Consider the following 24,969-nt stretch of genomic DNA (forward strand, 5'->3'; position numbering starts at 1 on the left):
TGCTGACACACTGCTGTGTGTGTGCAGCTTAGACATCAATGGTGCCCATCACTTTGGTGCCAGTTAACATTTACGTTGATTGATATTAAGTTGTATTTCATCCTTTCATGTTAAGGAATCAACAGTGTGTAACGGTGGAGCTATCTGAGACAATACACAACAAGGTTACGTTCAGTAACAAAAATTTTATATTTCGTCTGAAATCATAAGTATCACAGGCAATAACACTCAACCCCCACTTGTTATATATGTATACTTGTATTTACTTTGTACAGCCACCAGAGTGCTCATCCCCTGGAGTCCCAAGGGATCCCATAATTCCTTGGGAGCACAGGTATTTAAGCAGGCTTCACAGGTTGGAGAGGCACTCTTGAGACCTGCAATGAAAGACTAAGGTCACACTTTACTTTGAGCTCACAGTGTTCACTCTGACTCTTTCTCCATACATAACAACTGGCGACGAGATACAGATAGCGAACCCAAAGAACAGTGGGCATCCAGGAGAAATTCTTGGAGGGAGATGATTGGGAAACTTTTGTGGAGCGACTCGACCAATACTTCGTGGCCAATGAGCTAGATGGAGAAGAGAGCGCTGCCAAATGAAGGGCAATCCTCCTCACCATCTGTGGGGCACCAACGTATGGCCTCATGAAGAACCTGCTCACTCCAGCGAAACCCATGGAGAAATTGTATGACATTTTGTGCACACTGGTCCGAGATCATTTGAACCCGAAGGAAAGCGTTCTGATGGCGAGGTACCGGTTCTACACCGAGAAAAGGTCTGAAGGCCACGAAGTAGCGAGTTATGTCGCCGAGCTAAGACGCCTTGCAGGACATTGCAAATTTGAAAGACATTTGGAGCACATGCTCAGAGACTTTTTCGTACTTGGCATTGGCCACGAAACCATACTTCACAAACGTTTGACTGTAGAGACCCCAACCTTGAGTAACACCATAGCGATAGTCCAGGGGTGTTCATTGCCAGCAGTGACAATACGAAGCAAATCTTTCAGCACGCAAATGCTGCTACAAGTACTGTGAACAAAGTGATGTTTTTGAATTGTAACGTACAGGGCGGGTCACACATACCTGCAGCTACACATCCGCAGATGTCTCAGAGTCCACCATCAAGGATGATGAATGCAAGGCCATTAACACCTTGTTGACGCTGCGGGGATGATCATCTTTTCCATTCATTCTGATTCAAAGAGTAAGTTTGCAAGGGCTGTGGAACAATGGGACACCTCCAACGAGTGTGCAGGCGAGCTGCAAAGCCTGTTAAACCTGCAAACCACCATGTTGCAGAGGAGGACAGATCCACGGAGGATCACGACGAACCAGAGCCTCAGATCGAGGAGGCAGAGGTACATGGGGTGCACACATTCACCACGAATTGTCCCCCGATAATGCTGAATGTTGGACTAAATGGACTCCCGGTGTCAATGGAGCTGGACACGGGCGTGAGCCAGTCCACCATGGGCAAAAAGACTTTCGAAAGGTTGTGGTGCAACAAGGTCTCAAGGCCAGTTTTAACTCCAGTTCTCACGAAACTAAGAACTTACACGAAATAACTGATTCTTATAATCGGCGGTGCTACCATAAAGGTCTCCTACGATGGAGCGGTGCACAAGCTACCACTCTGGGTGGTACCGGGCGATGGTCCCACGCTGCTCGACAGGAGCTGGCTGGGAAAGATACGCTGGAACTGGGATGACATCCGAGCACTATCGCCCGCTGACGACACTTCGTGTGCCCAGGTCTTAAACAAATTTCCTTCGCTGTTCGAACCAGGCATCGGGAAATTCCAAGGAGCAAAAGTGCAAATCCACCTAATTCCGGGGGCGCGACCCATCCATCACAAAGTGAGAGCCGTACCGTACATGATGAGAGAAACGGTAGCGATTGAACTAGACCAGCTGCAATGAGCGGGCACCATTTCCACGATCGAGTTCAACAAGTGGGCCTGTCCTATCATCCCAATCCTCAAGGGAGACGGCACTGTCAGAATCTGTGGCGATTACAAAGTATCTATCAATCGTTTCTCCCTGCAGGACCAATACCCACTATCAAAGGCCGATGACCTCTTTGCAATGCTGGCAGGAGGGAAGACGTTAACGAAGCTGGATCTGACTTCAACCTTCATGACGCAGGAACTGGAGGAATCATCAAAGGCCTTCACCTGCATCAGTACGCACAATGGTCTTTTTGTTTATAACAGATGCCCATTTGGAATCCAATCGGTGGCGACGATATTCCAGAGAAACATGGAAAGCTTACTGAAGTCGGTCCCGCACACCGTGGTCTTCCAGGACGACATCTTGGTCACAGGTCGGAACACAGTCGAGCATCTGCAGAACCTGAAGGAGGTTCTTAGTCGACTCAACCGCGTGGGGCTCAGGTTAAAATGCTCGAAGTGCATTTTCCTGGCGCCTGAAGTGGAGTTCCTGGGAATTAGGATTGCGGCAGACGGCATCAGGTCCACCAACGTGAAAACGGAGGCAACCGAGAGCGCACCGAGGCCACAGAACGTGACGGAGCTGCGGTCGTTTCTGGGACTCCTGAACTACTTTGGTAACTTCTTACCGGGTCTCAGCACACTGTTAGAACCACTGCATGTCTTACTACGAAAAGGGGATGAATGGGTTTGGGGCAAAAGCCAAGAAAATGCCTTTGTAAAAGCGAGAAAATGATTATGCTCAAACAAATTGCTTGTGTTGTATGATCCATGTAAGCGTTTGGTACTAACATGTGATGCGTCGTGATATGGCGTCGGGTGTGTATTGCAACAAGCTAATGATTTCAGGAAACTGCAACCAGTTGCTTATGCATCCAGGAGTCTGTCTAAGGCTGAGAGAGCCTACATCATGATTGAGAAAGAAGCGTTAGTGTGTGTCTATGGGGTAAAGAAAATGCATCAATACTGTTTGTGCTAAAATTCGAATTGGAAAATGACCATAAGCCACTTATATCCCTGTTTTCCGAGAGTAAAGGGATAAATACCAACGCATCGGCCCATCCAGAAATGGGCGCTCACGTTGCCCGACTACAACTACGCCATCCGCCACAGGCCAGGCACAGAAAACTGCGCCGATGCTCTCGATAGGCTGCCATTGCCCACCACGGGGGTGGAAATGGTGCAGCCCGCAGATCTAGCCATGGTTATGGAAGCATTTGAGAGTGAGCAATCACCCGTCACTGCCCAGCAGATCAAAACCTGGACAAGCCAGGACCTCTTATTATCTCTAGTCAAAAGCTGTGTGCTTCACGGGAGCTGGTTCAGTGTCCCAGTGGAAATGCAGGAAGAGATAAAGCCATTCCATCGGCGCAAAGATGAAATATCAATACAGGCAGACTGCCTTCTGTGGGGCAATCGAGTAATGGTCCCCAAGAAGGGCAGAGACACCTTCATCAATGACCTCCACAGTACCCACCCAGGCATCGTAATGATGAAAGCGATAGCCAGATCCCACGAGTGGTGGCCTTAGATGCGGACTTAGAGTCCTGCGTTCACAGATGTAATACATGCTCGCAGTTAAGCAATGTACCCTGGGAGGCGTCGCTAAGTTTATGGTCTTGGCCCTCCAAACCGTGGTCTAGGGTACACGTCGACTATGCAGGCCCGTTCTTGGGTAAAATGTTCCTTGTGGTTGTTGACGCGTACTCCAAGTGGATTGAATGTGAGATAATGTCAGCTAGCACGTCCGCTGCCACTACTGAAAGCCTGCGGGTCATGTTTGCTACACACGACCTACCCGATGTTCTGGTGAGCGACAATGGGCCATGTTTTACGAGTGCTGAGTTCAAAGAATTCATGACCCGTAACAGGATCAAACATGTCACATCTGCCCTGTTTAAACCAGCGTCCAATGGTCAGGAAGAGAGAGCAATGCAAACCATCAAGCAAGGCTTGAAGAGGGTAACTGAAGGCTCACTGCAGACTTGCCTATCCCGAGTCCTGCTTAGCTACCGCACGAGACCCCACTCACTGACTGGGATCCCACCTGCTGAACTGCTCATGAAAAGAGCACTTAAGACAAGGTTCTCGTTAGTTCACCCTGATCTACATGAACAGGTAGAGAGCAGGCGGCTTCAACAAAGTACACACCATGATAGCGCAAATGTGTCACATGAGATTGAAATCAATGATCCTGTATTTGTATTGAATTATGGACAAGGTCCCAAGTGGCTTCCCGGCACTGTTGTGGCCAAAGAAGGGAGCAGGGTGTTTTGGGTCAAACTTTCAAATGGACTCATTCACCGGAAACACTTGGACCAAATGAAATTCAGATTCACGGACTATTCTGAGGAACTCACCTTGGACCCTACCTTTTTTGATCCCCCAACATACACACCAATGGCAACCAGCACCACGGTTGACCATGAAGCAGAACCCATCATCCACAACAGCCCAGCAGGGCCCAACACACTAGGCAGCCCAGCAAGGCCAGCTGCACAGCAGCCCAATGAGGGCCCAACCAATGATTCAACAACACCAACTTTCACACCGAGATGATCAACCACGGCAAGAAGGGCCCCAGATCGACTCACATTGTAAATAGTTACAATATTGACTTTGGGGGGGAGTGTTGTTACATATGTATACTTGTATTTACTCTGTACAGCCACCAGAGGACTCATCCCCTGGAGTCCCAAGGGATCCCATAATCCCTTGGGAGCACAGGTATTTAAGGAGGCTTCACAGGTTGGAGAGGCACTCTGGAGACCTGGAATAAAAGACTAAGATCACACTTTACTTTGAGCTTACAGTGTTCAATCTGACTCTCTCTCCATACACAACACTGCACACACCCCACTTTTTCCACCATTGACATCAATCAAATGTTCAACATATCCAGCAACACAGCATACAAAGGCAAAGCAGGAGTGAGGACCCCAGCACTCATACATTACAACAAATTGCATACAGCCAGATGGAGATATAACACAGCCATCACTTGCGGACATGCACCTCACTTTCTTTCCCCCCCTCCTCTTCTTCTCCCCACTTCTACCCCTTCCCCTCCTCGTGCCACGGCGCCTGGCCGAGGAGCTCCTCGGGCGGTGCCTCATTACGGGGGATGAAGGCAGATGCGGTGGTTGCACGGGTACGGGAGCAGGGGGTGCCGAGGGGGCAACATTCTCTGATGCAGAAGCAGGATCTTGGTCCTTGCTCTAATCTATCATTCGCAGTGGTGGTGCGGAAACTAGGGGTGGAGTGCAGCGCTCTGGGACCACTGGGAGGCCTGTGCCAGCAGTGTTCCTAGCTATCGCATCCAGGGCCTCCGCCATCCGCGGAATGTACTCGGTCATGGTGGCCAGCTGTTGGGATATGCTCCCCAATGCTTCGATGAGCTGGTCACCAATATCTACAGTCCTCCTGGACAACTGTACCATCTTTCCACTGTAAGGTGGCGCTCGTGGAACAGACCTGCCGCATCCACGAGACCTCTGCGGGATCGGCGCCATTCTGGGGACAAATGGTGTGTCCTGTGGCGAGGTGCTTGGGGCTGGTACCTCCAGAGTGGAGGCGGGAATGACCGGAGGACCACGAGATGGCCATGGGGTGGAATGGCTTCTGGAGCGTGGCGATGCAGGTTCCTCGAAGTCCACGCTCTCATCCATGGAGAACAGACCCAGCGGATTGACGGGCGAGAATCGGAGCTCCTCAGCACCAGATATTGGGTCGTCTGGAGAGGGCCCCGCGCCCCCACCTTCTGGCCTCTGTGGTCTTGCCTTGGGACGCGCTGCTGGCTGAGCTGCAAAACACAAATGAGGTTATTAGAGGAGAAGGGGACGCTAGGGTCACATGGTGAGTCCAGCGCTACACACAGCATATTGCACAACCACCGCTCTCAAAATCATCACAGACATCACATTTCATGACCATCAACACATTTGCATTGCATTGAATTTCATTACGGCATCATTATTTCTAGGAGAATTTTAGAAGTCATCTATCATATATTATTGTTCAGATATGAGTGGGTGTGACATCTATTGACTTCACATTACGCAATGGTGTAAGCGTTACTCACGAGGCATCACTTCAGGGTCTGCAGATGCTTCTGTGGTTGTCCGGTGGTGCTTCCCCACGAGTGTGAGCACCAGCTCCTCCATTTCAGTGATGTCGCTGGGGACTGGTGGCCCCCCACCCGTTCGCTTCTGCACGGACCTCATCGTTGTTAGTTGCTTCTATAAAAGATGACAGGACGACACACCCCAGTGTGACTCGACCTCCTGCAGGAGGGAGGCATTTGCCTCGTCCGAGAACCTCCTGGCTCTTTTGCGCCCTCCAATGTGCTCCTCTCCCACCTCACTGTTCTCTCCAGCATCAGTCTCCACAGCATGCTGCGATGCCTCCTCCTCTCCATTATAGGCCAAATTCAGGCAAATATGTGGTTGCTAACAGCTAATTTTTGTTTGCCTACTTGCTGTGACGCTCTAAAGTCGCCCTCCTTCCTCCCAAAGCAGTCAAACCACACCCAGACATGCTTTCAGTCCCTCTGAGCTCCATCTCTCTGTTTCCTCTTCTGCGCATGTCATCATGACCCTTGACCTGCTGAATCGTGGGAATCGAGCGTTGCCATGCCGTTGCTAAGGACGGCCACACTTTATGGCAGAAGGTCAAAAAAATTTAACGCTACCGCCCATTTCATATCGCTCATGGTAACGCCCATTTTCAAAAATGGAAACTAGGTGTTTTGAGAATGGGCGAGAAACCGGCGATCTGAAAATCCTTTTTTAACACCCACGCCGGTGTAAAATTGGTGTTAGACCTCTGAATTTTGCATTGCGATCTGCCGTGCCTGAACTGCGGAAGTGCGCTAGACACCATATTGGCTCAGACTACTTATAATCGTGACAACTGGAACTGAATGTCTTTGCACCGAGCCTCCATTAACATATGACCTTCATGTTACAGAGACCACTGCCCTGACGCATACTAAATAACCTTTGTCTTCCATAAAGTAATGTGTACATTCTGTATAATTCAGGCTCTAGCTCACAGAAAACTACAATTAATCCTGTGTGTACTGCTGCTTATAGTAAAACTGTATAAACTAATACTTCAACACAGACAAAAAGTGTATTTTTTACAGGAGTATTTGGAATAAACTGTTTGAATTAAGAGGCACAAACAGTGATGGGGGATGAGGAGGGTGAGCGATGATGGGGAGATGAACCCCAATTTTGTGAAACCAGCAAATTGTGCTGAGAATGACTGGCCAGCACAACACATCAGCCCACAGTGCACTGGGGTGACTGTGCCCGATTTCGAACGGTCAACTAGATTCATAATTAGCATAAGCTTTGGTCTTGTGCCAGCAGCTACCCTAATGAGAGGTGAGCAAATTTAAAGGGCTGCGCACTGCATATAGGAGCAGAAATTGTTTTAGCTTTTATAAAGCTTTAATTTGAATGTTAAGTATTTGTCAACTTTTGCTACGACAGGGGAGGGGGACTGCAAGAAGCAGTGTGCGAACTACTTACAAATCATATCCATGCAAATTGAGCCCAATTTTGCTCCCACTTAGCAAATGCGTCTGTGAGCAAGAGTTGCAGTCAAAGTGAGTTAAGAATTCCTCCCACCACTTTGTGTAGCAACATCAGTACGTGTGCTTGTGAAGATTTCCTGTGTTCAGTGAACATGTCCTTTTAGAATCCATTCACAATCTAGCTCAATAGAATAAATCTTCACACATATATTTACTCGGAGATACCTTGGAAGTGGGGGTGGGGTGTCCGATATCACGTGGGAAATTCAGAAGTAAGTTCAGCATGACTATCGGTGGTTTTTTAACGCACCATTTCATTATCATTTTACTTTGGGGTTTGGTGTTGAGTGCGCTGCAGCTGGTGTGATGAGGACCCGAATGACACGATCTCAACTCCAGTATTAAAAGGGCCAATCCAAAAGATGGAATTTGCAGGAGCTTGAAGTTGGAAGCAACAGAGGAAGAAAGCTCATTATGGATTCATGATGATCAAAGGCTGCACCCCGCTTTAATGATGCCTCACTTGAGGTGCTGCTGGGGGATGTGATTAGCTGGGGAGAGATACACTTGCCCAGCAATGGTAAGAAGAAGCCTGCAGATGATACAAAGAAGGCATGGCTGGAGGAGGCCCAGGAGGTCAGCAGCAGGAGCATAGTGCCACGCTCACAAATTCAATGCATGAAGTGCTTTAATGACCTAACCAGGTCAGGAAAGGGGAGTACAGTTGCACCTTCACCACATCCTGCTGTACACATCACCACCCCCCCTCACTACCTTGTCAAGCCTACTCCATCACATCATTCCTCACACCCACTTACCTTTCTATGCAATTCCATGCATCGCTATCTATCCATCCACCACTTCCACCTACCCTCATCCTTATGCACTTTCCTGCCTCACCCTGATAGTCACTCTCATCAAATGCACTGCATCCATCAGGTGAACACATGCCACCAAAGTCATTCATAGGTCTGTTTTTACCCCAGTTGTGGGAAAAGAGAGCACAGAACATGATGGAGAGGGAGAGAACTGGAGGTGGGACTGCAGATCTCACAGCTCATGCCTGCAGAGGAGGAGGCACTGGAGATCAGTGGCATTTCAGTGTCCATGGCCATCGAAGATTGGGAGCTGGGGATCTCCCAGCTACCCGATGACAAAACTAAATATCAGCGACTCATGTCAGCGATTCAAGACTCAGTCATGTGGACTTGATTTTAACAGCAGTGAAATGTGATCCTCTTTATAACGATAAGTTGCAGCATTCTTCCCTTGCCAGTACTAATTCATAGCTTTTCTCGCTGCCAGGGCCTTCATGCATACAGCAACAGTTGGTGGACATGGCGGACAACGATTCTTCAGAGGAGCTGGTACTTCTGAGGGTGCACCATCACAGGACTCATGCAGACCATGTACCAGCTCAGATACTCACACGTCGGTGGAATCAGCAAGGCAGATAGTTAGGTTTTCACCTGATGACTCACAGTTCACAAGTGAGCAAGAGCAGATGGTTGTGGCAGGGGCAGCAGTGGAGAGTCCATGTCAGAGGGCACAGCCCTCTCCAAGCTCTGCTGAGCTGGACACAGGAGCTGTACCTTAGGGACCGTTGATGAAAAGGAAAATCATTGAGCAGCAGCAGAGAATGTGCGATGCACTGACAGGCCTTCCAAGCACACTGACTATGGTTGCAAAGCAAACGGAGGAGTCCGTTGCAAGCATGAGTGGGTTGATGATACAGGGCATTGCAACGATGTGTTCTTGCATGGATAGAGTGGCCAGCACCATGGAACACCAACGCGGCAATCAAATGAGTCCATGCACACCGTGACCATGGCTGTGCAAACTCTGGATGCCAACATGTCTGGCGCCTTAACTAGGATGACCAATACATTAGCCTTGGCCTTACAGCACATAACTGATCTGTTACAAGCTGCTCTCCAGCAGAGTGGTAAGAGTGAAGTGCAGTTGGGTCACGAAAAGGATTATGGCTGAAGGGGACATGGAAGTAGGAACTCCACTCAAAGTGCTTCCACTTCTTAGCTGCACACTAATGAAGTGGAAGCCCTTGCGCTTGACAAATACTCCTGGGTGATCTGGGTGGGGGTGGGGGGGGGGGGGCATATTTCCATGATTGTGTAGTTGAAGATGCACCTATAGGAAGCCAACCAGAGATGCAAATCTGAGTGCCTGCACATTCTGACTGGCATCATTGCAAGTGAAGTTCACATAATGCCGGCCCTGGCAAACAGCCCACCTGTTACTTTCTTATGCATTTGTGGACCGCCGACTGGGAGATCCTGGATATGTCTCCAGCAAAGCTCTGGAAGGTTCTGATTCCTTTGTTTATTCATTCATGGGATGTGGGTATTGCTGCCAAGGCCAGCATTTATAGCCCATCCGTAATTGCCCTTCAGAATGAAGTGATGAGCCGCCATTTTGAACTGCTGCAGTCCTTGTGGTGAAGGTACTCCCACAGTGCTATTAGATAGGAATTTCCAAGATTTTGATCCAGCGAAGATGAAGGAATGGTGATATATTTCCAAGTCAGGATGGTGTGTGACTTGGAGGGGAACTTGGAGGTGATGGTATTCCCATGCACCTGCTTCCATTGTCCTTCTAGGTGGTAGAGGTTGCAGATTTGGGAGGTGCTGTTGCAGAAGTCATGGTGACTTGCTGCAGTGCATCTTGTAGATGGTGCACTGGTGGTGAAGGAAGTGTATGTTTAAGGAGGTGGATGGGGTGCCAATCAAGAGGGCTGCTTTGTCTTGGATGGTGTCAAGCTTCTTGAGTGTTGTTGGAGGTGCACTCATTCAGGCAAATGGAGAGTATTCCATCACACTCCTGACTTGTGCCTTGTACATGATGGAAAGGCTTTGGGGAGTCAGGAGGTGAGACACTCGCCGCAGAACACCTTGCCTCTGACCTGCTCTTGTAGTCACAGCATTTATGTGGTGACCCCCACAATGTTGATGGCGGGGGATTTGGCGATGATAATGCCGTTGAATGTCAAGGGGTGGTGGTTAGACTCTCTCTTGTTGGAGATAGTGATTGCCTGGCACTTGTGTGGCGCAAATGTTACTTGCCGCTTATCAGCCCAAGCCTGAATGTTGTCAAGGTCTTGCTGCATGCGGGCACAGACTGCTTCATTATCTGAGGAGTTGAGAATGGAACTGAATGCTGTGCAATCATAAGAACATAAGAAATAGGAACAGGTGTAGGCCATGTGGCCCCTCGAGTCTGCTCCGCCATTCAATAAGATCATGGCTGATCTGATCATGGACTCAGCTCCACTTCCCTGCCTGCTCCCCATAACCCATTATCCCCTTATCATTTACGAAACTGTATATTTCTGTCATAAATTTATTCAATGTCCCAGCTTCCACAGCTCTCTGAGGCAGCGAATTCCACAGATTTACAAACCTCTGAGAGAAGAAATTTCTCCTCATCTCTGTTTTAAATGGGCAGCCCCTTATTCTAAGATCATGCCCTCTAGTTCTAGCCTCCCCCATCAGTGGAAACATCCTCTCTGCATCCACCTTGTCAAGCCCCCTCATAATCTTATACGTTTCGATATGATCACCTCTCATTCTTCTGAACTCCAATGAGTAGAGGCCCAAACTTTCCTTATAAGTCAACCCCCTCATTCCCAGAATCAACCTAGTGAACCTTCTCTGAACTGCCTCCAAAGCAAGTATATCCTTTCGTAAATATGGAGACAAAAACTGCACGCAGTATTCCAAGTGTGGCGTCACCAAAATCTTGTATAGCTGTAGCAAGACTTCCCTGCTTTTATACTCCATCCCCTTTGCAATAAAGGCCAAAATACCATTGGCCTTCCTGATCACTTGCTGTACCTGCATATTATCCTTTTGTGTTCCATGCACAAGTACCCCCAGGTCCCGCTGTACTGCGGCATTTTTCAATCTTTCTCCATTTAAATAATAACTTACTCTTTGATTTTTTTCTGCCAAAGTGCATGATCTCACACTTTCCAACTTATACTCCATCTGCCAAATTTTTTGCCCACTCAGTTAGCCTGTCTATATCCTTTTGCAGATTTTTTGTGTCTTCCTCACACATTGCTTTTCCTTCCATCTTTGTATCGTCAGCAAACTTCGCTACTTACACTCGGTCCCTTCTTCCAAGTAGTTAATATAGATTGTAAGTAGTTGGGGTCCCAGCACTGATCCCTGTAGCACCCCAATAATTACTGGTTGCCAACCAGAGAATGAACCATGTATCCCAACTCTCTGTTCTCTGTTAGTTAGCTAACCCTCTATCCATGCTAATATATTACCCGCAACCCCATGAACTTTTATCTTGTGCAGTAACCTTTTATGTGGCACCTTGTCAAATGCCTTCTGGAAGTCCAAATACACCACATCCACTGGTTCCCCCTTATCCACCCTGCTTGTTACATCCTCAAAGAACTCCAGCAAATTTGTCAATCATCAGTGAACATCCCCACTTCTGACCTTATGATGGAGGGAAGGTCATTAATGGAACAGGTGAAGGTGGTTGGGCCTAGGACACTGCCCTGAGGAACTCTGCAGCAATATCCTGGGGCTGAGATGATTGGTCTCCAACAACCACAACCATCTTCCTTTGTGCAAGATATGACTCCAGCCTGTGGAGAGTTTTCCCTCTGATTCCCATTGACTTCAATATTACTTGGGCTCCTTGATACCACACTCAAATGCTGCATTGATATCAAGGGCAGTCACTCTCACCTCATCTCTGGAATTCAGCTCTTTTATCCATGTTTGGACCAAGACTGAGATGAGGTCTGGAGTCGAGTGGTCCTGGCAGAACTCGAAATGAGCATCGTAGAGCAGGTTATTGGTGAATAAGTGCCGCTTGATAGCACTGTCAACGACACCTTCCATCATTTTGCTGATGATTAAGAGTAGACTGATGGGATGGTAATTGGCCGGATTGGATTTGTCCTGCTTTTTGTGTACAGGACATAGCTAGGCAGTTTTACATTTTGTCAGACACTGGAAATGTGTGGCCGCCGGGTCCAGCAGCAGCAGGGCTTCTCACAGGCTTGCGATGTGTACCAGCATCAGACACAACAACCTGAGCCTCCTGAAACACTGCTGTTCTGACATTTCAATGAACATTAGTCTCTGCCTGTAAACCTGTCGCATGGGTAATTCCTCCGAAAAGCTTCTCCCCTCTCTGCCGCTGCCCTCTCTGTCGCCGCTCCCCTCTCTGTTGCCGCTCCCCTCTCTGTTGCCGCTCCCCTCTCTGTTGCCGCTCCCCTCTCTGTTGCCGCTCCCCTCTCTGTTGCCGCTCCCCTCTCTGTTGCCGCTCCCCTCTCTGTTGCCGCTCCCCTCTCTGTTGCCGCTCCCCTCTCTGTTGCCGCTCCCCTCTCTGTTGCCGCTCCCCTCTCTGTTGCCGCTCCCCTCTCTGTTGCTCCCCACTCTGTCGCTCCCCTCTCTGCCGCTCCCCTCTCTGTTGCTCCCCTCTCTGCCGCCGCTGCCCTCTCTGTTGCTCCCTTCTCTGTTGTTGCTCCCTTCTCTGTTGTTGCTCCCTTCTCTGTTGTTGCTCCCCTCTCTGTTGTTGCTCTCCTCTCTGTTATTCAGCATGTCTCTGAACAGCAGGCTGCTGCTGGTCCTCTCTCTGATGTCCGGCTACTGGTCTTTTAATAGCAGGCTGCTGCTGGTGCTGGTCATATTGCTCTTTGTCCAAGGTCCAATCAAAGGCAGCCAAATCACTATCCATCCTGATGTGATTCATAAAACCTCCAAAATGTAGAAAGTTAACTCACAGCAGAAGTGCTATGAACAAACCCTTTCCCACTAGTCGGTAAGAAAGCAGCTGTGAGTACTTTGTACCTATTGCAATATTTCCATGAGTTTGATTCTGCCCCCTCAATTGCCATTGTGCTCCCTCCTTGCCTTCACTGGCGAGTTTCAGGAAGCCCAGGAAACTCATGGAAGCGCCGTTAAATTTGAAAGTTAGATGAAAAACGCTCCAATTGAGCGACTAGCATATGTTAAGATGCAACTCGTCTCTCCTGAGGAGGTGCGCGGAAGCAGGCTAATGCGCGCGCGTTAAACACGCAAGTATGGGTTGGAGTCTGCTTCCCGATGCGCTCACAGTTATCCTGGTTTTCATCCCCTACCCGCACCCAAACTTACAAACTCCCCGAGTTTAAAATTCCTCCCAATGTGTCTATGTACAGCAGCATTCTTACCCCACAAGTGATGTATCGCAGCGCAGTGTGATAGCATCAATTTATCAGACTATCTCAATCTCTGTTAATGGTTACAGATGTCTTGGAAGACTTGCATAGAACATCAAACCACGAACAGGCTGAGGGTACCATGGTGGTATTTACAAAGCGCAAGTAATTTAAAATGAAATACAAACAGAGCAGTCTCCAGTAAAAACATACTTTTTATTGTAGTGAAAAGAAGTTGAAATTTATTGCCAATTGCATTATGTGCATAAAACCTTCTGATAGCTTCAATGTACAATATTTACATGGAAGATCACATTATTATGTGAATATGCACAACGTTCAGTGATTTCACCTCAAATATGACCCACATTGATAACTTCGAATCCTTTCTACAGCTTCATATTGTAACTGCATCATGCGGATTTTCCTCTCAATATTGTCTATTGGTTAGAAGCAGGGAGTCTCAAAGACTCTATTTTATATTATGGGATTTTACAGTGCCATTTTGCACCGTGAGACTAAATACATTGAAAGTGACAACATTAGAACATCACAATGAATAAGGAACAGCTTTTTTGACTGTATTTGTGCGTTAAATGAACACTAACATAGAAAGAATATTAGGATATAGTTTGTGCAAATACTACACATAAGACTCTTTAGCATGCTGAATTTGTTTGTAGCCCTCAAGGTTTTGACTGAACCATCTGTCTGACCATTCATGCTTGCTCCTGCTTGCAGATTCAGACATTGCTCTCCCCCTGTACTGCTGCATCATTTCGAGTCCTGTAGGGTGCAAACCATTTTCAGAATGTATGTGCAAAGCTTCGCACTGATTAGCAGATGTGGGTTGAGCCTGTTTATCGCAAGAGTCAAAATTGTTTGTGATCTGATTGTGACATAAAGGATAGAGCAGGTCTTCCGTTAATGAACAAGGCCTATTTTTCTGCCCAGCAACAAATTGGCAACGAAACATCTTGGTTTCTTCCAACTGGGACAACCTTCTCATGCTTTTCACTGTCATTCCCTTCATTGTAGCAACAGGCAGATTATTTTCTTCAACAGCTTTAGTATAAGAAGGTGGGCTACAACGTTTTTTGCTGTCAACTCGTTGAAAGACCTCATCAACAGAGATTAAGCGAGTCCTATACCCAGCAATGCCACTCGCACTGACTTGGTCCTCATGGACTGTCTCACAGGTAGGCAGGTTGTCTTTCAGAAAGTGTTCCTTGCAGGATTCCTGGTTTGTGTTACATGTCCTAGTAGGCCCCCAGCTTTGAGTCTTCTTTAGCGGTATCTTGGCTTTTGCTTTTATGGGCTTCACACAGCTATCAGGACTTTGGATAGAATTTGTTTGAAGGTTTGCTGGATATTCTGAAAAGGAGGTATTCTCCTGACTGGAACAGGTAGGGGAAGCAAGTGGAGAATTGGTAAAAACAGAGTTCTCCGACAGATTTGAACATAAGCTAGCCAATGAAGAAATTGAAGAAGCCTTCGAGGAGGGGGTTGTGGAAAGCTCAGAATGTGGTCTTCTGCTGCTAAACTGATATTTTGTAAAGCTTTCCTCAGATATCTGTTTCTTCATTGGTTGACGATTAAAATCCAGGCTAGGACATGGGATTGAGCAATCATCGTGGCTTCTTGCAACTAATTCCTGCTGGTTGATCTTTTTAGGGCTGGAGTTGATAGCCAATATTGGTTCTGAGCAGCGTCTGTTTATCCTCCCAGTATACTGTTGAATAATGTATGCAGATGGACATGTTGTCGTGCTAAGTCTCAAGGGTGCTCTGTTAATAGCATCCATTGATTCAGTGCTGCAAGAAGCTGTACTGCAGTCTCCAGCTTCAATGTCCATTTGACCATTCTGCTTTCTCTCCTTTCTCAGCCCTTCATTGCTCCTCGATAATTGATAAGAGCTGGAGTTTGCACGTGGCCTTTTTTCATCCCATACATCTTTCCAATCATCCTGGTCAGTGCTGTCGTAGGCAGAGTCATTTTGATGAGAAGATGACATGTCTGTAAACAAAATGGCAAACACTTCAGTTGTGTTTTATGGATCACTCTGGTTACCCACCACCATTTTTGCTTTCAAGACTATCAACATTGGACAATCATCAGAACTTTGCAAGCAAAAGGTCAGATGTGAAGCATTTGACATCTCATTTGCAAGGTTTCTGAATGGCAATCTATTTGGGTCTCCAAACATGGAGAGTAGCAATTCTGCAGTTAAGCAATAAAATCAACTTACTGCATATCTATATTTTGGCAGCTTGGTTCAGCTGGCAGCACTCTTGACTCTGAGTCAGATGGTTATGGCTTCAAGTCTTTCCGCAGGACTTGAGCACACAATCTAGGCTAAACTTTATTGCAGTAATGGGGATATGCTGCATTGTCAGAGGTGTCATCTTTGGGATGAGGCGTTAATCAGTCTACCTACCTACATGGATCTAAAAGATCACTTGGCACTGTTCCAAGACAAATAGGAGCATTCTCCCAGTGTCGTGGACAATGTTTATCCATCAGGAAACAAAATAAAAACATCTTGTTTGCTGTTTGTGTGACCTTGCTGTGTACAAACTGGCTGCTATGTTTGACTACAGTACAATAGTGATTATATTTGATATGTAATTCATTGGTTGTGAAGTGCTTTGGGATGTCGTACACTCTATAAAATGCAAACTCTCTTTCTTAATGTGATGCACAAGTTAATGCATGTTCTGCATACCTGAGTTATTGGTGTATTCTGTTAGCACTGGTGCTGGTTCGCCCAGGAGTGTGGTTATATCATCACCAAATATCAGACAACAGTTCTCAATCAGAAACTGCATCAGAACCACAACCTGTAATGAAAATAGATTTGCTTAGGATTAATAATCGTACCCAAATCATTAGTCTGAATAAATGCCTGATGTGAAAACTCTCCAACAAATATTTTTGGAATTTATAATATTTTAGGAGATATTTTAAATAAATATTGGATTGCAAAAGGTGACAACAGACACAACCACTCAGTAAGAATTAATCTCTGCAAAAACCACTCCCTTAAAGATCTGTGGATGCCAAAAAGTATGCTTTCTCAGTCCTTCATTGTTCCTTGATATTTGATAGTGTCTAGAAGTTTCTCGCTCCAAAATACCCTTTTAGCACTATAACAAATTCAAAGCAGCTTCCTTACATTACTAGCCTAACTAGCTTCCCCCTTCACCTTGTGCATCATCTAAACATTTCTATCCCGATTTTGGTACCATGTACTCCAGAAGTCTGCTGACATCAGGAACCAATGCCCGAATCACCCAGATGCGAATGACTTAATCAGCAATTAATAGTTTGCATGACTTGCCCCCCCAAGCTTTGGTTACTTTTCAGATTAAGCCTTTCTCACATGTACTACATCTCCTTACCAATGCCATTTTAAAAGGAGCTTTACACACATTGCATTGGCTTTATGTACCATGAACTCATTGAATGGCGGTGCAGGCTAGAAGGGCCGAATGGCCTACTCCTGCACCTATTTTCTATGTTTCTATTGTCTTTTATTGTTAGAATTCCTAGGGGGAGAAATTAGGTTGGATAACGCCCCTTGAGAGGGGCACTATGAAGCTGCTTTGCACCCGCGAGCGTCGACATTCACGCTGCTCAGCAAATTCAGTGTGCCGATACCAGCGGCACTGAGGAGTATTGCCCGGGAGCATAGCGCCAGTGTGCATTGCCCCTGGCATCGGCACGAAAGCAAAATTTGATTTGCACGGTGCCCCGTAGTGACACTGCCAGAGAAAGCTGGCATGCAAAGCTGTCCCGGGGTGCTAAGGGAAGGAATGACTGCATGAAGTAAGTGCGATTGATATTTGTTATTATTTTGTTTGCGATTTAACTTTATTTGGGATGAGTAATGTATAGGGAATGTTTTTTGTGTTTTGGGGGTTTTTTTGCAGGGAGGAGTCTCTTAGATTGCTACGAAGCCGTCTCTTTAGCATGGGATATTCAGTTGCTTACCCGGCCTAGCACGCTAAGAAAAGTGTGGAACGCTTCTTTTAGTGCTCCGCTCCACTCTCAGGGCGCGAAAACTGAATTTTGCTGTTCCTGTCGCTAAACATTTCCCAGCGCTAAATTTAGCATCCGCCCAATATTAGTACCTTAGGAACCCTCCAACCAAATTTCTATCCTCTACTCTACTAAAAGATGAATAATCAAGTAAGAGTGAGTGATGTGCAAAAGATTATGATGTCCCATATTAGCAATTGATAGTTACAGCATCAAAGGGAACTACCACACAATGAACAAACAACAACAATCTCCTGCATCTATTTTTAGCCTTTAACATAGAAAATGTTCCAAGCTGCCTCTTAGAGGGAAAGAAAAATAATAGATACAAGAGATTAAGGAATTGACAAAGAGTTCGGAGACGTGATGAAAAGTTTGGTTATTGTGGTTTTGCTCGGATGAGTGTAACACTCAGGCTGTCATTAACATTCAACTGATTTGTGGCCGAATTCCAAACCTCGGCACATCTTTAGTTAGGGAAAAAATGTGCCTTTAGGGATACATATTAGAATGTCTGCTAGAATAGCTATCAAAAAACATTTGTTGAGCCTAATTGTCTTTTCCAGTAATCTCAAAAATTTTAATGCCCTACTGTATCATAGGATTAAACAAAACCTAGCCTTGTTTTGCACCAATAGCAAACAAAACTCCAAGGTCAAAAGCACACAGTATATTTACCTTTGTATAGACTTCTTTCTGTAATTCAGCTGGTTTGTTGGTCCAGAGCATATTTGGGCCGATGCAGATGGCGAGATTGTAGGCGTCCATCCTGTTCACCTCAGAATGCTTATTGATGTAGTACAGCACACAAAACAAACAGTGAAGCAAGAGGCGGTTGTGGCTTGGAAGTTTTGTCACAAGCCTAAGTGGAAATATAAAGAGTTCCCATTAGGTTAGCTGCTGGTTGAAGCTTTGCTTACTCAATTAAATACTTCCCCCCAAAAAGCTGCACTTCTCTAAACTTCCACTGAGAAATCCCCAGCTATTGGTTTTATTGCCTTCTGACCGGTTTGAACAGAGTCAACGTAATGAATTTCAAAGTTTGGCAGAATATCTTGAGTCCAGTGTGCAGAATGCATGCCCTTATTTGGAGACCTATTCAATCGTCAGCCACCCAGAACAGTTCTCTTTATTGATTACTTGTGATTTGTTTGAAAAAAAGCAGAAGAGTGATTGATGATATATTTGAGAAAATACCGTGCTCATACACTCCATTATATTTAATTACTTATTTTGCTGAAATTTTTAAAACTAGCAGATCTTCATGGTGTTGCTCACTGTAAGTCACTAAGATATCCTAGTTTATAACAAGTGGTTGTGCAACACACTATGTACTACCAAGACAGCTCATTTTTCTAGCTGCTTTCTTAACTTTTTTAGTTATATGTACCCATCCCTCTTCGATTCTGATTTGCTGTTACCTGTATTTTACTTTGAGCCAATCAACAAAATATATTGGCAATTGTATAATAGGAAGTATTGCAGTTACAATAAATGCATGCTACATACAAGATTTTGATTATATTCTGAAGTTTGACTTGAAAAACAATTTGGTATCATAGCCCAACATCAGAGTTTCAATGGCATTTGAACAAATTACAGGATGTGGGCAAATCAGAGGCCCTTGACTGATTTCTCGCAGTAGGGTGATACTTACAGTTTGATCTCTGCTGTTCTTTCATTAACATTCTCCTTTTCCATGGCTGCCATCCAGCTGTCATACAGTTCAGTCAGCAACACACTATCTGGAATTCGGCGTAGGAAATCCTGCAACCACATATTTAGAATTGGTCCTGGGGACTACTAGCATGGAATAGTAATGAAATTGAAGTGTCCAGTCTCCCCTACTTAGAGCAGTGAGTCTTAAAATTAATCTACCTTGAAGACAACAGCCAACTGGATGACAGGCTCCTCCTCCAGGTTGACTTCTCTTGCCGTGTTTAGCTTTCCAATTAATTCCTTGCAAGCCTTGGCATTTGCCGACTTTCGAAATATTCCAACAAATGAGGGTCCTTTCTGGAATAGGATAGTCAGGATATTCTAAAGTGAAACAAAACACAAAAGCAGGATTCTTAATTAGTCCATGAAATAATGTCCTCTAAAAACAGCTTTCCGTATGCAATTCCTCACTCTCACATGGATCTGCAAAATCCTGATTGAATTTGAGCTACACTCAAGAAAAGTGATATCTTTCCAAACACTTTTACTAACTTTTCTTTGTAGAATTCAACAGTTTACACCAGAAGGATGGATACTTGAGCTTCTACAGACCATTACCATGAAGTATTACATGTCATTTTTGATTTGACTATTGAACCAACTCAGATGTACCGATGCCAACTTAGAATAATGAGTGCATTGCTAGAATATGAGTTAGCTTCAATCTTCAGTTTAATTTAGTGTCACTCTTCACTGTGGTAAGCTCCAATTCTTTCTATTAGATTAAAAAGAGCTGTAACTGTCAACTTACAAGGATTGGTTTAGCGAGCATGTCATCGTGATCGCAGATGTCTTTAAGATGCCGATCAAAGAGGCCCTCATCCTGAGAAGAGGTGGATACCCTCTTTGCTGAATTTTTGCGAAATGTCCACATTTTCGTTTTGCTTTTCTTGCAGTGCTTCAAACCGGAGTCTGATTCAACTGGAGGAGAAAGAAAAGCTATTGGTTATACTTAGCCGTGTAACAGGAATCATTCTATACGCGGTGCAATATTATCCATCGAAGCATTGGGTTCAAAAGTACCTAATTTTTATATCAAGCTGCATGATGATGAAAGTGTATGTACATAGGGTCCAAAATAATTACAAGAAAATTCCTTATGGAAATGATGTAGGGAGCCCAACAAAGCGGGTGTGTGCCTCTCAGTTACTAAGCAACAGTACAAAGCAGTAGTAGCACCTGCACCCTTACGTACCCTCTTTTATGCCGTTCGCAACAAGGGTAGTGCTCTGAACTGCACTTGCAAAATAAAAGGTCGCACAGTTCATTCTGCAATGCATTAAAGTATTTTTCAAACTTCCAAGCCATTTATAAAATGGGAGAAGCTCTCCCTCTATTGCTAGCAGAGTTTGCAGAAATACTTTGCACCAACATACCTTGGGAGTGTTCAAGTTGGACTGGACATCGGGATTTCTCTGATGGCTTTCGCTCCAAGTTGAATGCTGATACATCGCACTTTTCCTGTTGTTTGGCCAGTTTGTGCAGTTTGTTCATTTTAGCGGCAACGGGGTGCTTGTGGCCTACAAGTGCACACAATGAGGTTAGAATACTTGCCACAGCTTAAAAGGACAGTTTCTCTTTTTATATTTCCTCCTTCCCTCTTCTGCATTTTGAAACACTCAGAAGTGAGATCTAACACTCCAGTCTCAACACAGATGGAAGATTTCCCAACATTATGGTCTGGCGATTTCCTAAACTTAAGTAACTCTCAGAATGTTTAAGCCAGAAATTGAACAATGATCCTAGTAAAGAGTCAAAAAAAGGAGAAAAATTCTTCATTTTAAAATTTAGTTTGGATCACCTTCCATTTGAAAAGAAAAACTTGGGAATTTAAACCAAGAATCTGACTTTACACAATTAATTGATTCTCCATCTAAAGGGAGGAGCTCAGCTACAACCCTAGCATCTGTACTTGTAAAAGTGCACGAGAAAAGTACATGGGAAAGGTACACGGGAAAAGTAAACCGGAAAAGTACACGGGAAAATACATAGGAAAATTACTCGGGAAAGTACATACTTTCCTCATAACAAAAGAGAATCTAACATAGAATGTTTCCAATATTCCCTTTCCATATGTGAAATTCTATTAACAGACAGGTGTACTATCTAAAAAATAGAAACACATTGGTATGGACTGCCACTCGCTATTGGATTAATTCACCAGTCCTTTACAGGCTCCTATCAAATTGTCTACAACTAGTCTTTAGAATCTATTTTAGAATCTATTAAACAGACTAGTTTAAAAACCTATGACCATTAAACTCTCAATGTTAGATTCAAAAGAGCTGCTGTTTCCTAATATGACTCCAAATACTGTAAAGAGGAGGTCGATGAGGTGTGCTGCTTTATAAACAATTTAGTTTTTGCTTGCACCAGCGCAAAAGTAGCAGGCAAAACCACAGGCTGGTACATCTGGCGGGAAATTGTGCTAGTTTGTTTTCAAACTCACCAATCAGGGAAGTCGACAAGTCATCGCTGTTTGACAACATCAACTGGTAATCCTGGGCATCTCCCTAAAGATAAAAACAGACTGTAGTGAGATACTGGTGTAGCACTGTCACACCCAGAAGTACAACTGATACAGTTTAATGTTACCCTGATCTCTTGTGCTGAATACTTCCTTTATTTACAGTCCCTTATCTTAATATTCAAAATGTAATACATTCATGATTTTTTAATGTGTATCAAATAAAATCTAAAAGTGTCCAATTACAAGTCAACATTTGCCTAGAATATGTCCAATCCCCCACTACAAAAAATAGTAATATCATCAAAATTATGTTCTCTCATCACCGCAGATAAAAGTGTGAAAATATGATTAAACCACGCTCCCAGCATTCTGGCTGCTACAAGAATCTGAATGATATTTAAGTTCACCGATTACTCACTGTCTCTGCTGATTCCTGTTGTACTCTCTTCACCATCTTGCTGGCTGCTTCCATATTGCTTCCAGTTAGTGTTTTCGACTGTTAAAAATACATAAATAAAATCACCTTGAGTAAATGTGCACATAAATACCTCTACACTTCCAAACCCTAGAAAACAGCAGGCAGACTCTAGTATCTTTCTCTGTAGTCCTTCATTTCTGTTCCCCATCTATTCCCCCACCTCATTGCTGGCTGTGCCCCATTGTACAATGTGCCCCCTCCTTGACTGACAGCTCATGTTCTAATCCTATAAATGGCCTAAAAATATCAAAAACGAATCTGTTTCTACTTGATCATGATCAATTCTCACACATGCATATATACGCACAGAAACACATGTACATACACACACACATCATTACACCCCCACGCGCACACATCATTACACCCCCATACACACGCACATCATTACACCCCCCACACACACACATCATTACACCCCCCCACACACACACACACATCATTACACCCCCACGCGCACACACACACACATCATTACACCCCCACGCGCACACATCATTACACCCCCATACACACACACATCATTACACCCCCCACACACACACACATCATTACACCCCCCCCCACACACACACATCATTACACGCCCATACACACACACGTCATTACACCCCTCCACACACATCATTACACCCCCATATACACAGACAGACATATCATTACACCCCGATATACACATATCATTACACCCCCATACCACACACCCACTGCTGCACCCCTCTTTACACATGCTCACACTTACATATACACCCACAATTACAAACACACTTACAACCCCAAACACACACACTTCCATACCACCACTAAACTCCTGTCAGCTCAGCAGGGACGATGAGGCTGAGCACTCACATCCACACTGTCACTACGCACACACACACACACAGGGTGCAAAACAGTTATATACAGTTCACTTAATATTTAATGCTACTTTTGCAAAGGCATTTGCTCTCATTTTACTTTTTTTTAATAAAGGCAGCCGACACATATCCAATCGTCTGATGACAAGAAAGAAAATTAACTGTTATTTTAAAGTTTAGGGAACAAGATGATTACTTTTGGACACCAAATGAGCTGTTCAGTTTTTCTTTTTCCTGTTATCTGGTGATTCAGTATGACCCTTCAGTACCCTCAGGGCATACTCTTTTACTATTAATTGACCTCATCCCGCAGGCTGTTCGTTGACTCACATTCTTTACCATAGTTACCAATAGAATACGTTTATAATATGGTAATTCAGTAAATAGGCTTGAAAGTTAATCTGATTCAACTCAGCAATCTGATAATATACAACACCCTGTAACTTACCAAAGCAGAGTTACTTAAAACCTTCATTAGTACTGTCAGTGATGTAAAGTTAGGCTCTTCGTTATCTTTTGCTTCTTGTATTTGCCTAAAGACAAGGAATCAAACACTGTCAGTGGAAAATCTCCCCAGGTTGGTACATCAATCTGAATGATGGCACATTAGAATAAAGCCCACGTTTATTGAGGCACATTGTACTGTGCCTCACATTATTCAGATCTATGCTGCTACTCCTCTGCAGGTACAGCCATAAAACATCCCATCGAGATTATTAACATCAGAGGATGTGTGAGTTCAAGAATAAGATAGCTTTTGGTGGACATTTCTTAAACGTTTCGACATAGATAACATCATGTCAACAACAACAAATTGCATTTATATAGCGCCTTTAGCATAGTAAATTATCCCACTGCGCTTTACAGGAGCATTATCAAACAAAATTTGGCACCAAGCCACATAAGGAGATATTAGGTCAGATGACCAAAAGCTTGGTTAAAGAGATAGGTTTTAAAGAGTGCCTTAAAGAAGGTGAGAGAGGTAGAGAGCTGGAGGGGTTTAGGGAGGGAATTCCAGTGCTTTGGACCTAAGCAGTTGAAAGGGATGCTCTTGCGCCAGAATTGGAGGAGCTCAGAGATTTTGGAGGGTTGTAGGCTGGAGGATGTTACAGAGCTACTTGCTAACCTGAAAGCAGTCAAATACTTCGGAGGCAACCACATGTGTACCACTTTGGTTTTAATTTTACCAGTTTATCTAGTTAGAATAATCCTGCAACCAGTAGACTCAGTTAATATAAACATAATGCTTACCTATCGAGATTATTGTGCCAGAGTTCCTTTACTTCAGAAGAACTGCAGGTAAAGTAAACACCATCACATACAGCTACTAATCCATCATACAAACAGAGAGAATCTAAACAGTACATCTGTACCACACGCTCTATATAAAGGAGCTGTGGGCAGGTGGAAATACTCATAGTACAGACAGGAAATGACATCACGGCTTTTTGCTGTACAGTTTCAAAGCTGAGAAAGAACTTCCTCCTTCCATATAAAGCAAGCACCCAGTACGATGCAATGTCGTGACAACTGGAAACAATGAGACGTAATGGCACTATATCACTCAGTTAAGAGTGATATCAGTTATTAATAAACAAAGGTAAAAAAACACACTCAGGTTAGCTGCAGAGACAGAGGAACTACAGCAGACAGCCTCTACTGTCTGATACACGGGGCTGGGAGTGAGACTTTAGCTGGGAATTTCCTTGGATCTGCTCCCA

At 44.8% G+C, this 24,969-nt stretch overlaps 1 protein-coding gene across 1 annotated transcript; it reads right to left on the bottom strand.

Moving 5' to 3' along the window:
* Nucleotides 1–13,890: 13,890 nt before the first annotated feature.
* tagapb (T cell activation RhoGTPase activating protein b) lies at nt 13,891–24,625 on the bottom strand. The gene is made up of 11 exons (XM_070888743.1): nt 24,500–24,625; nt 23,697–23,781; nt 22,332–22,409; nt 21,893–21,956; nt 20,820–20,963; nt 20,195–20,364; nt 19,603–19,764; nt 19,382–19,491; nt 18,403–18,586; nt 16,409–16,523; nt 13,891–15,699 (listed from the first exon to the last, which is right to left on the bottom strand). Exons 1-11 carry the CDS (start codon nt 24,613–24,615, stop codon nt 14,327–14,329), a joined length of 2,601 nt encoding a protein of 866 aa, XP_070744844.1. The 5' UTR covers nt 24,616–24,625; the 3' UTR covers nt 13,891–14,326.
* Nucleotides 24,626–24,969: the final 344 nt, after the last annotated feature.

This window comes from Pristiophorus japonicus, chromosome 9, assembly GCF_044704955.1.
Source record: "Pristiophorus japonicus isolate sPriJap1 chromosome 9, sPriJap1.hap1, whole genome shotgun sequence".
In the NCBI taxonomy this organism is placed as follows: domain Eukaryota; kingdom Metazoa; phylum Chordata; class Chondrichthyes; family Pristiophoridae; genus Pristiophorus; species Pristiophorus japonicus.

What these genes read in the sequence shown, in the direction of transcription:
- tagapb (XM_070888743.1), bottom strand. Translation starts at nt 24,615, where the DNA reads ATGTACTGTTTAGATTCTCTCTGTTTGTATGATGGATTAGTAGCTGTA. An exon ending in TTTTAAGTAACTCTGCTTTG is followed by an intron (nt 22,410 to 23,696) that starts GTAAGTTACAGG and finishes TATTTTTAACAG; the next exon opens with TCGAAAACACTAACTGGAAG. An exon ending in AACAGGAATCAGCAGAGACA is followed by an intron (nt 21,957 to 22,331) that starts GTGAGTAATCGG and finishes TTTTATCTTTAG; the next exon opens with GGAGATGCCCAGGATTACCA.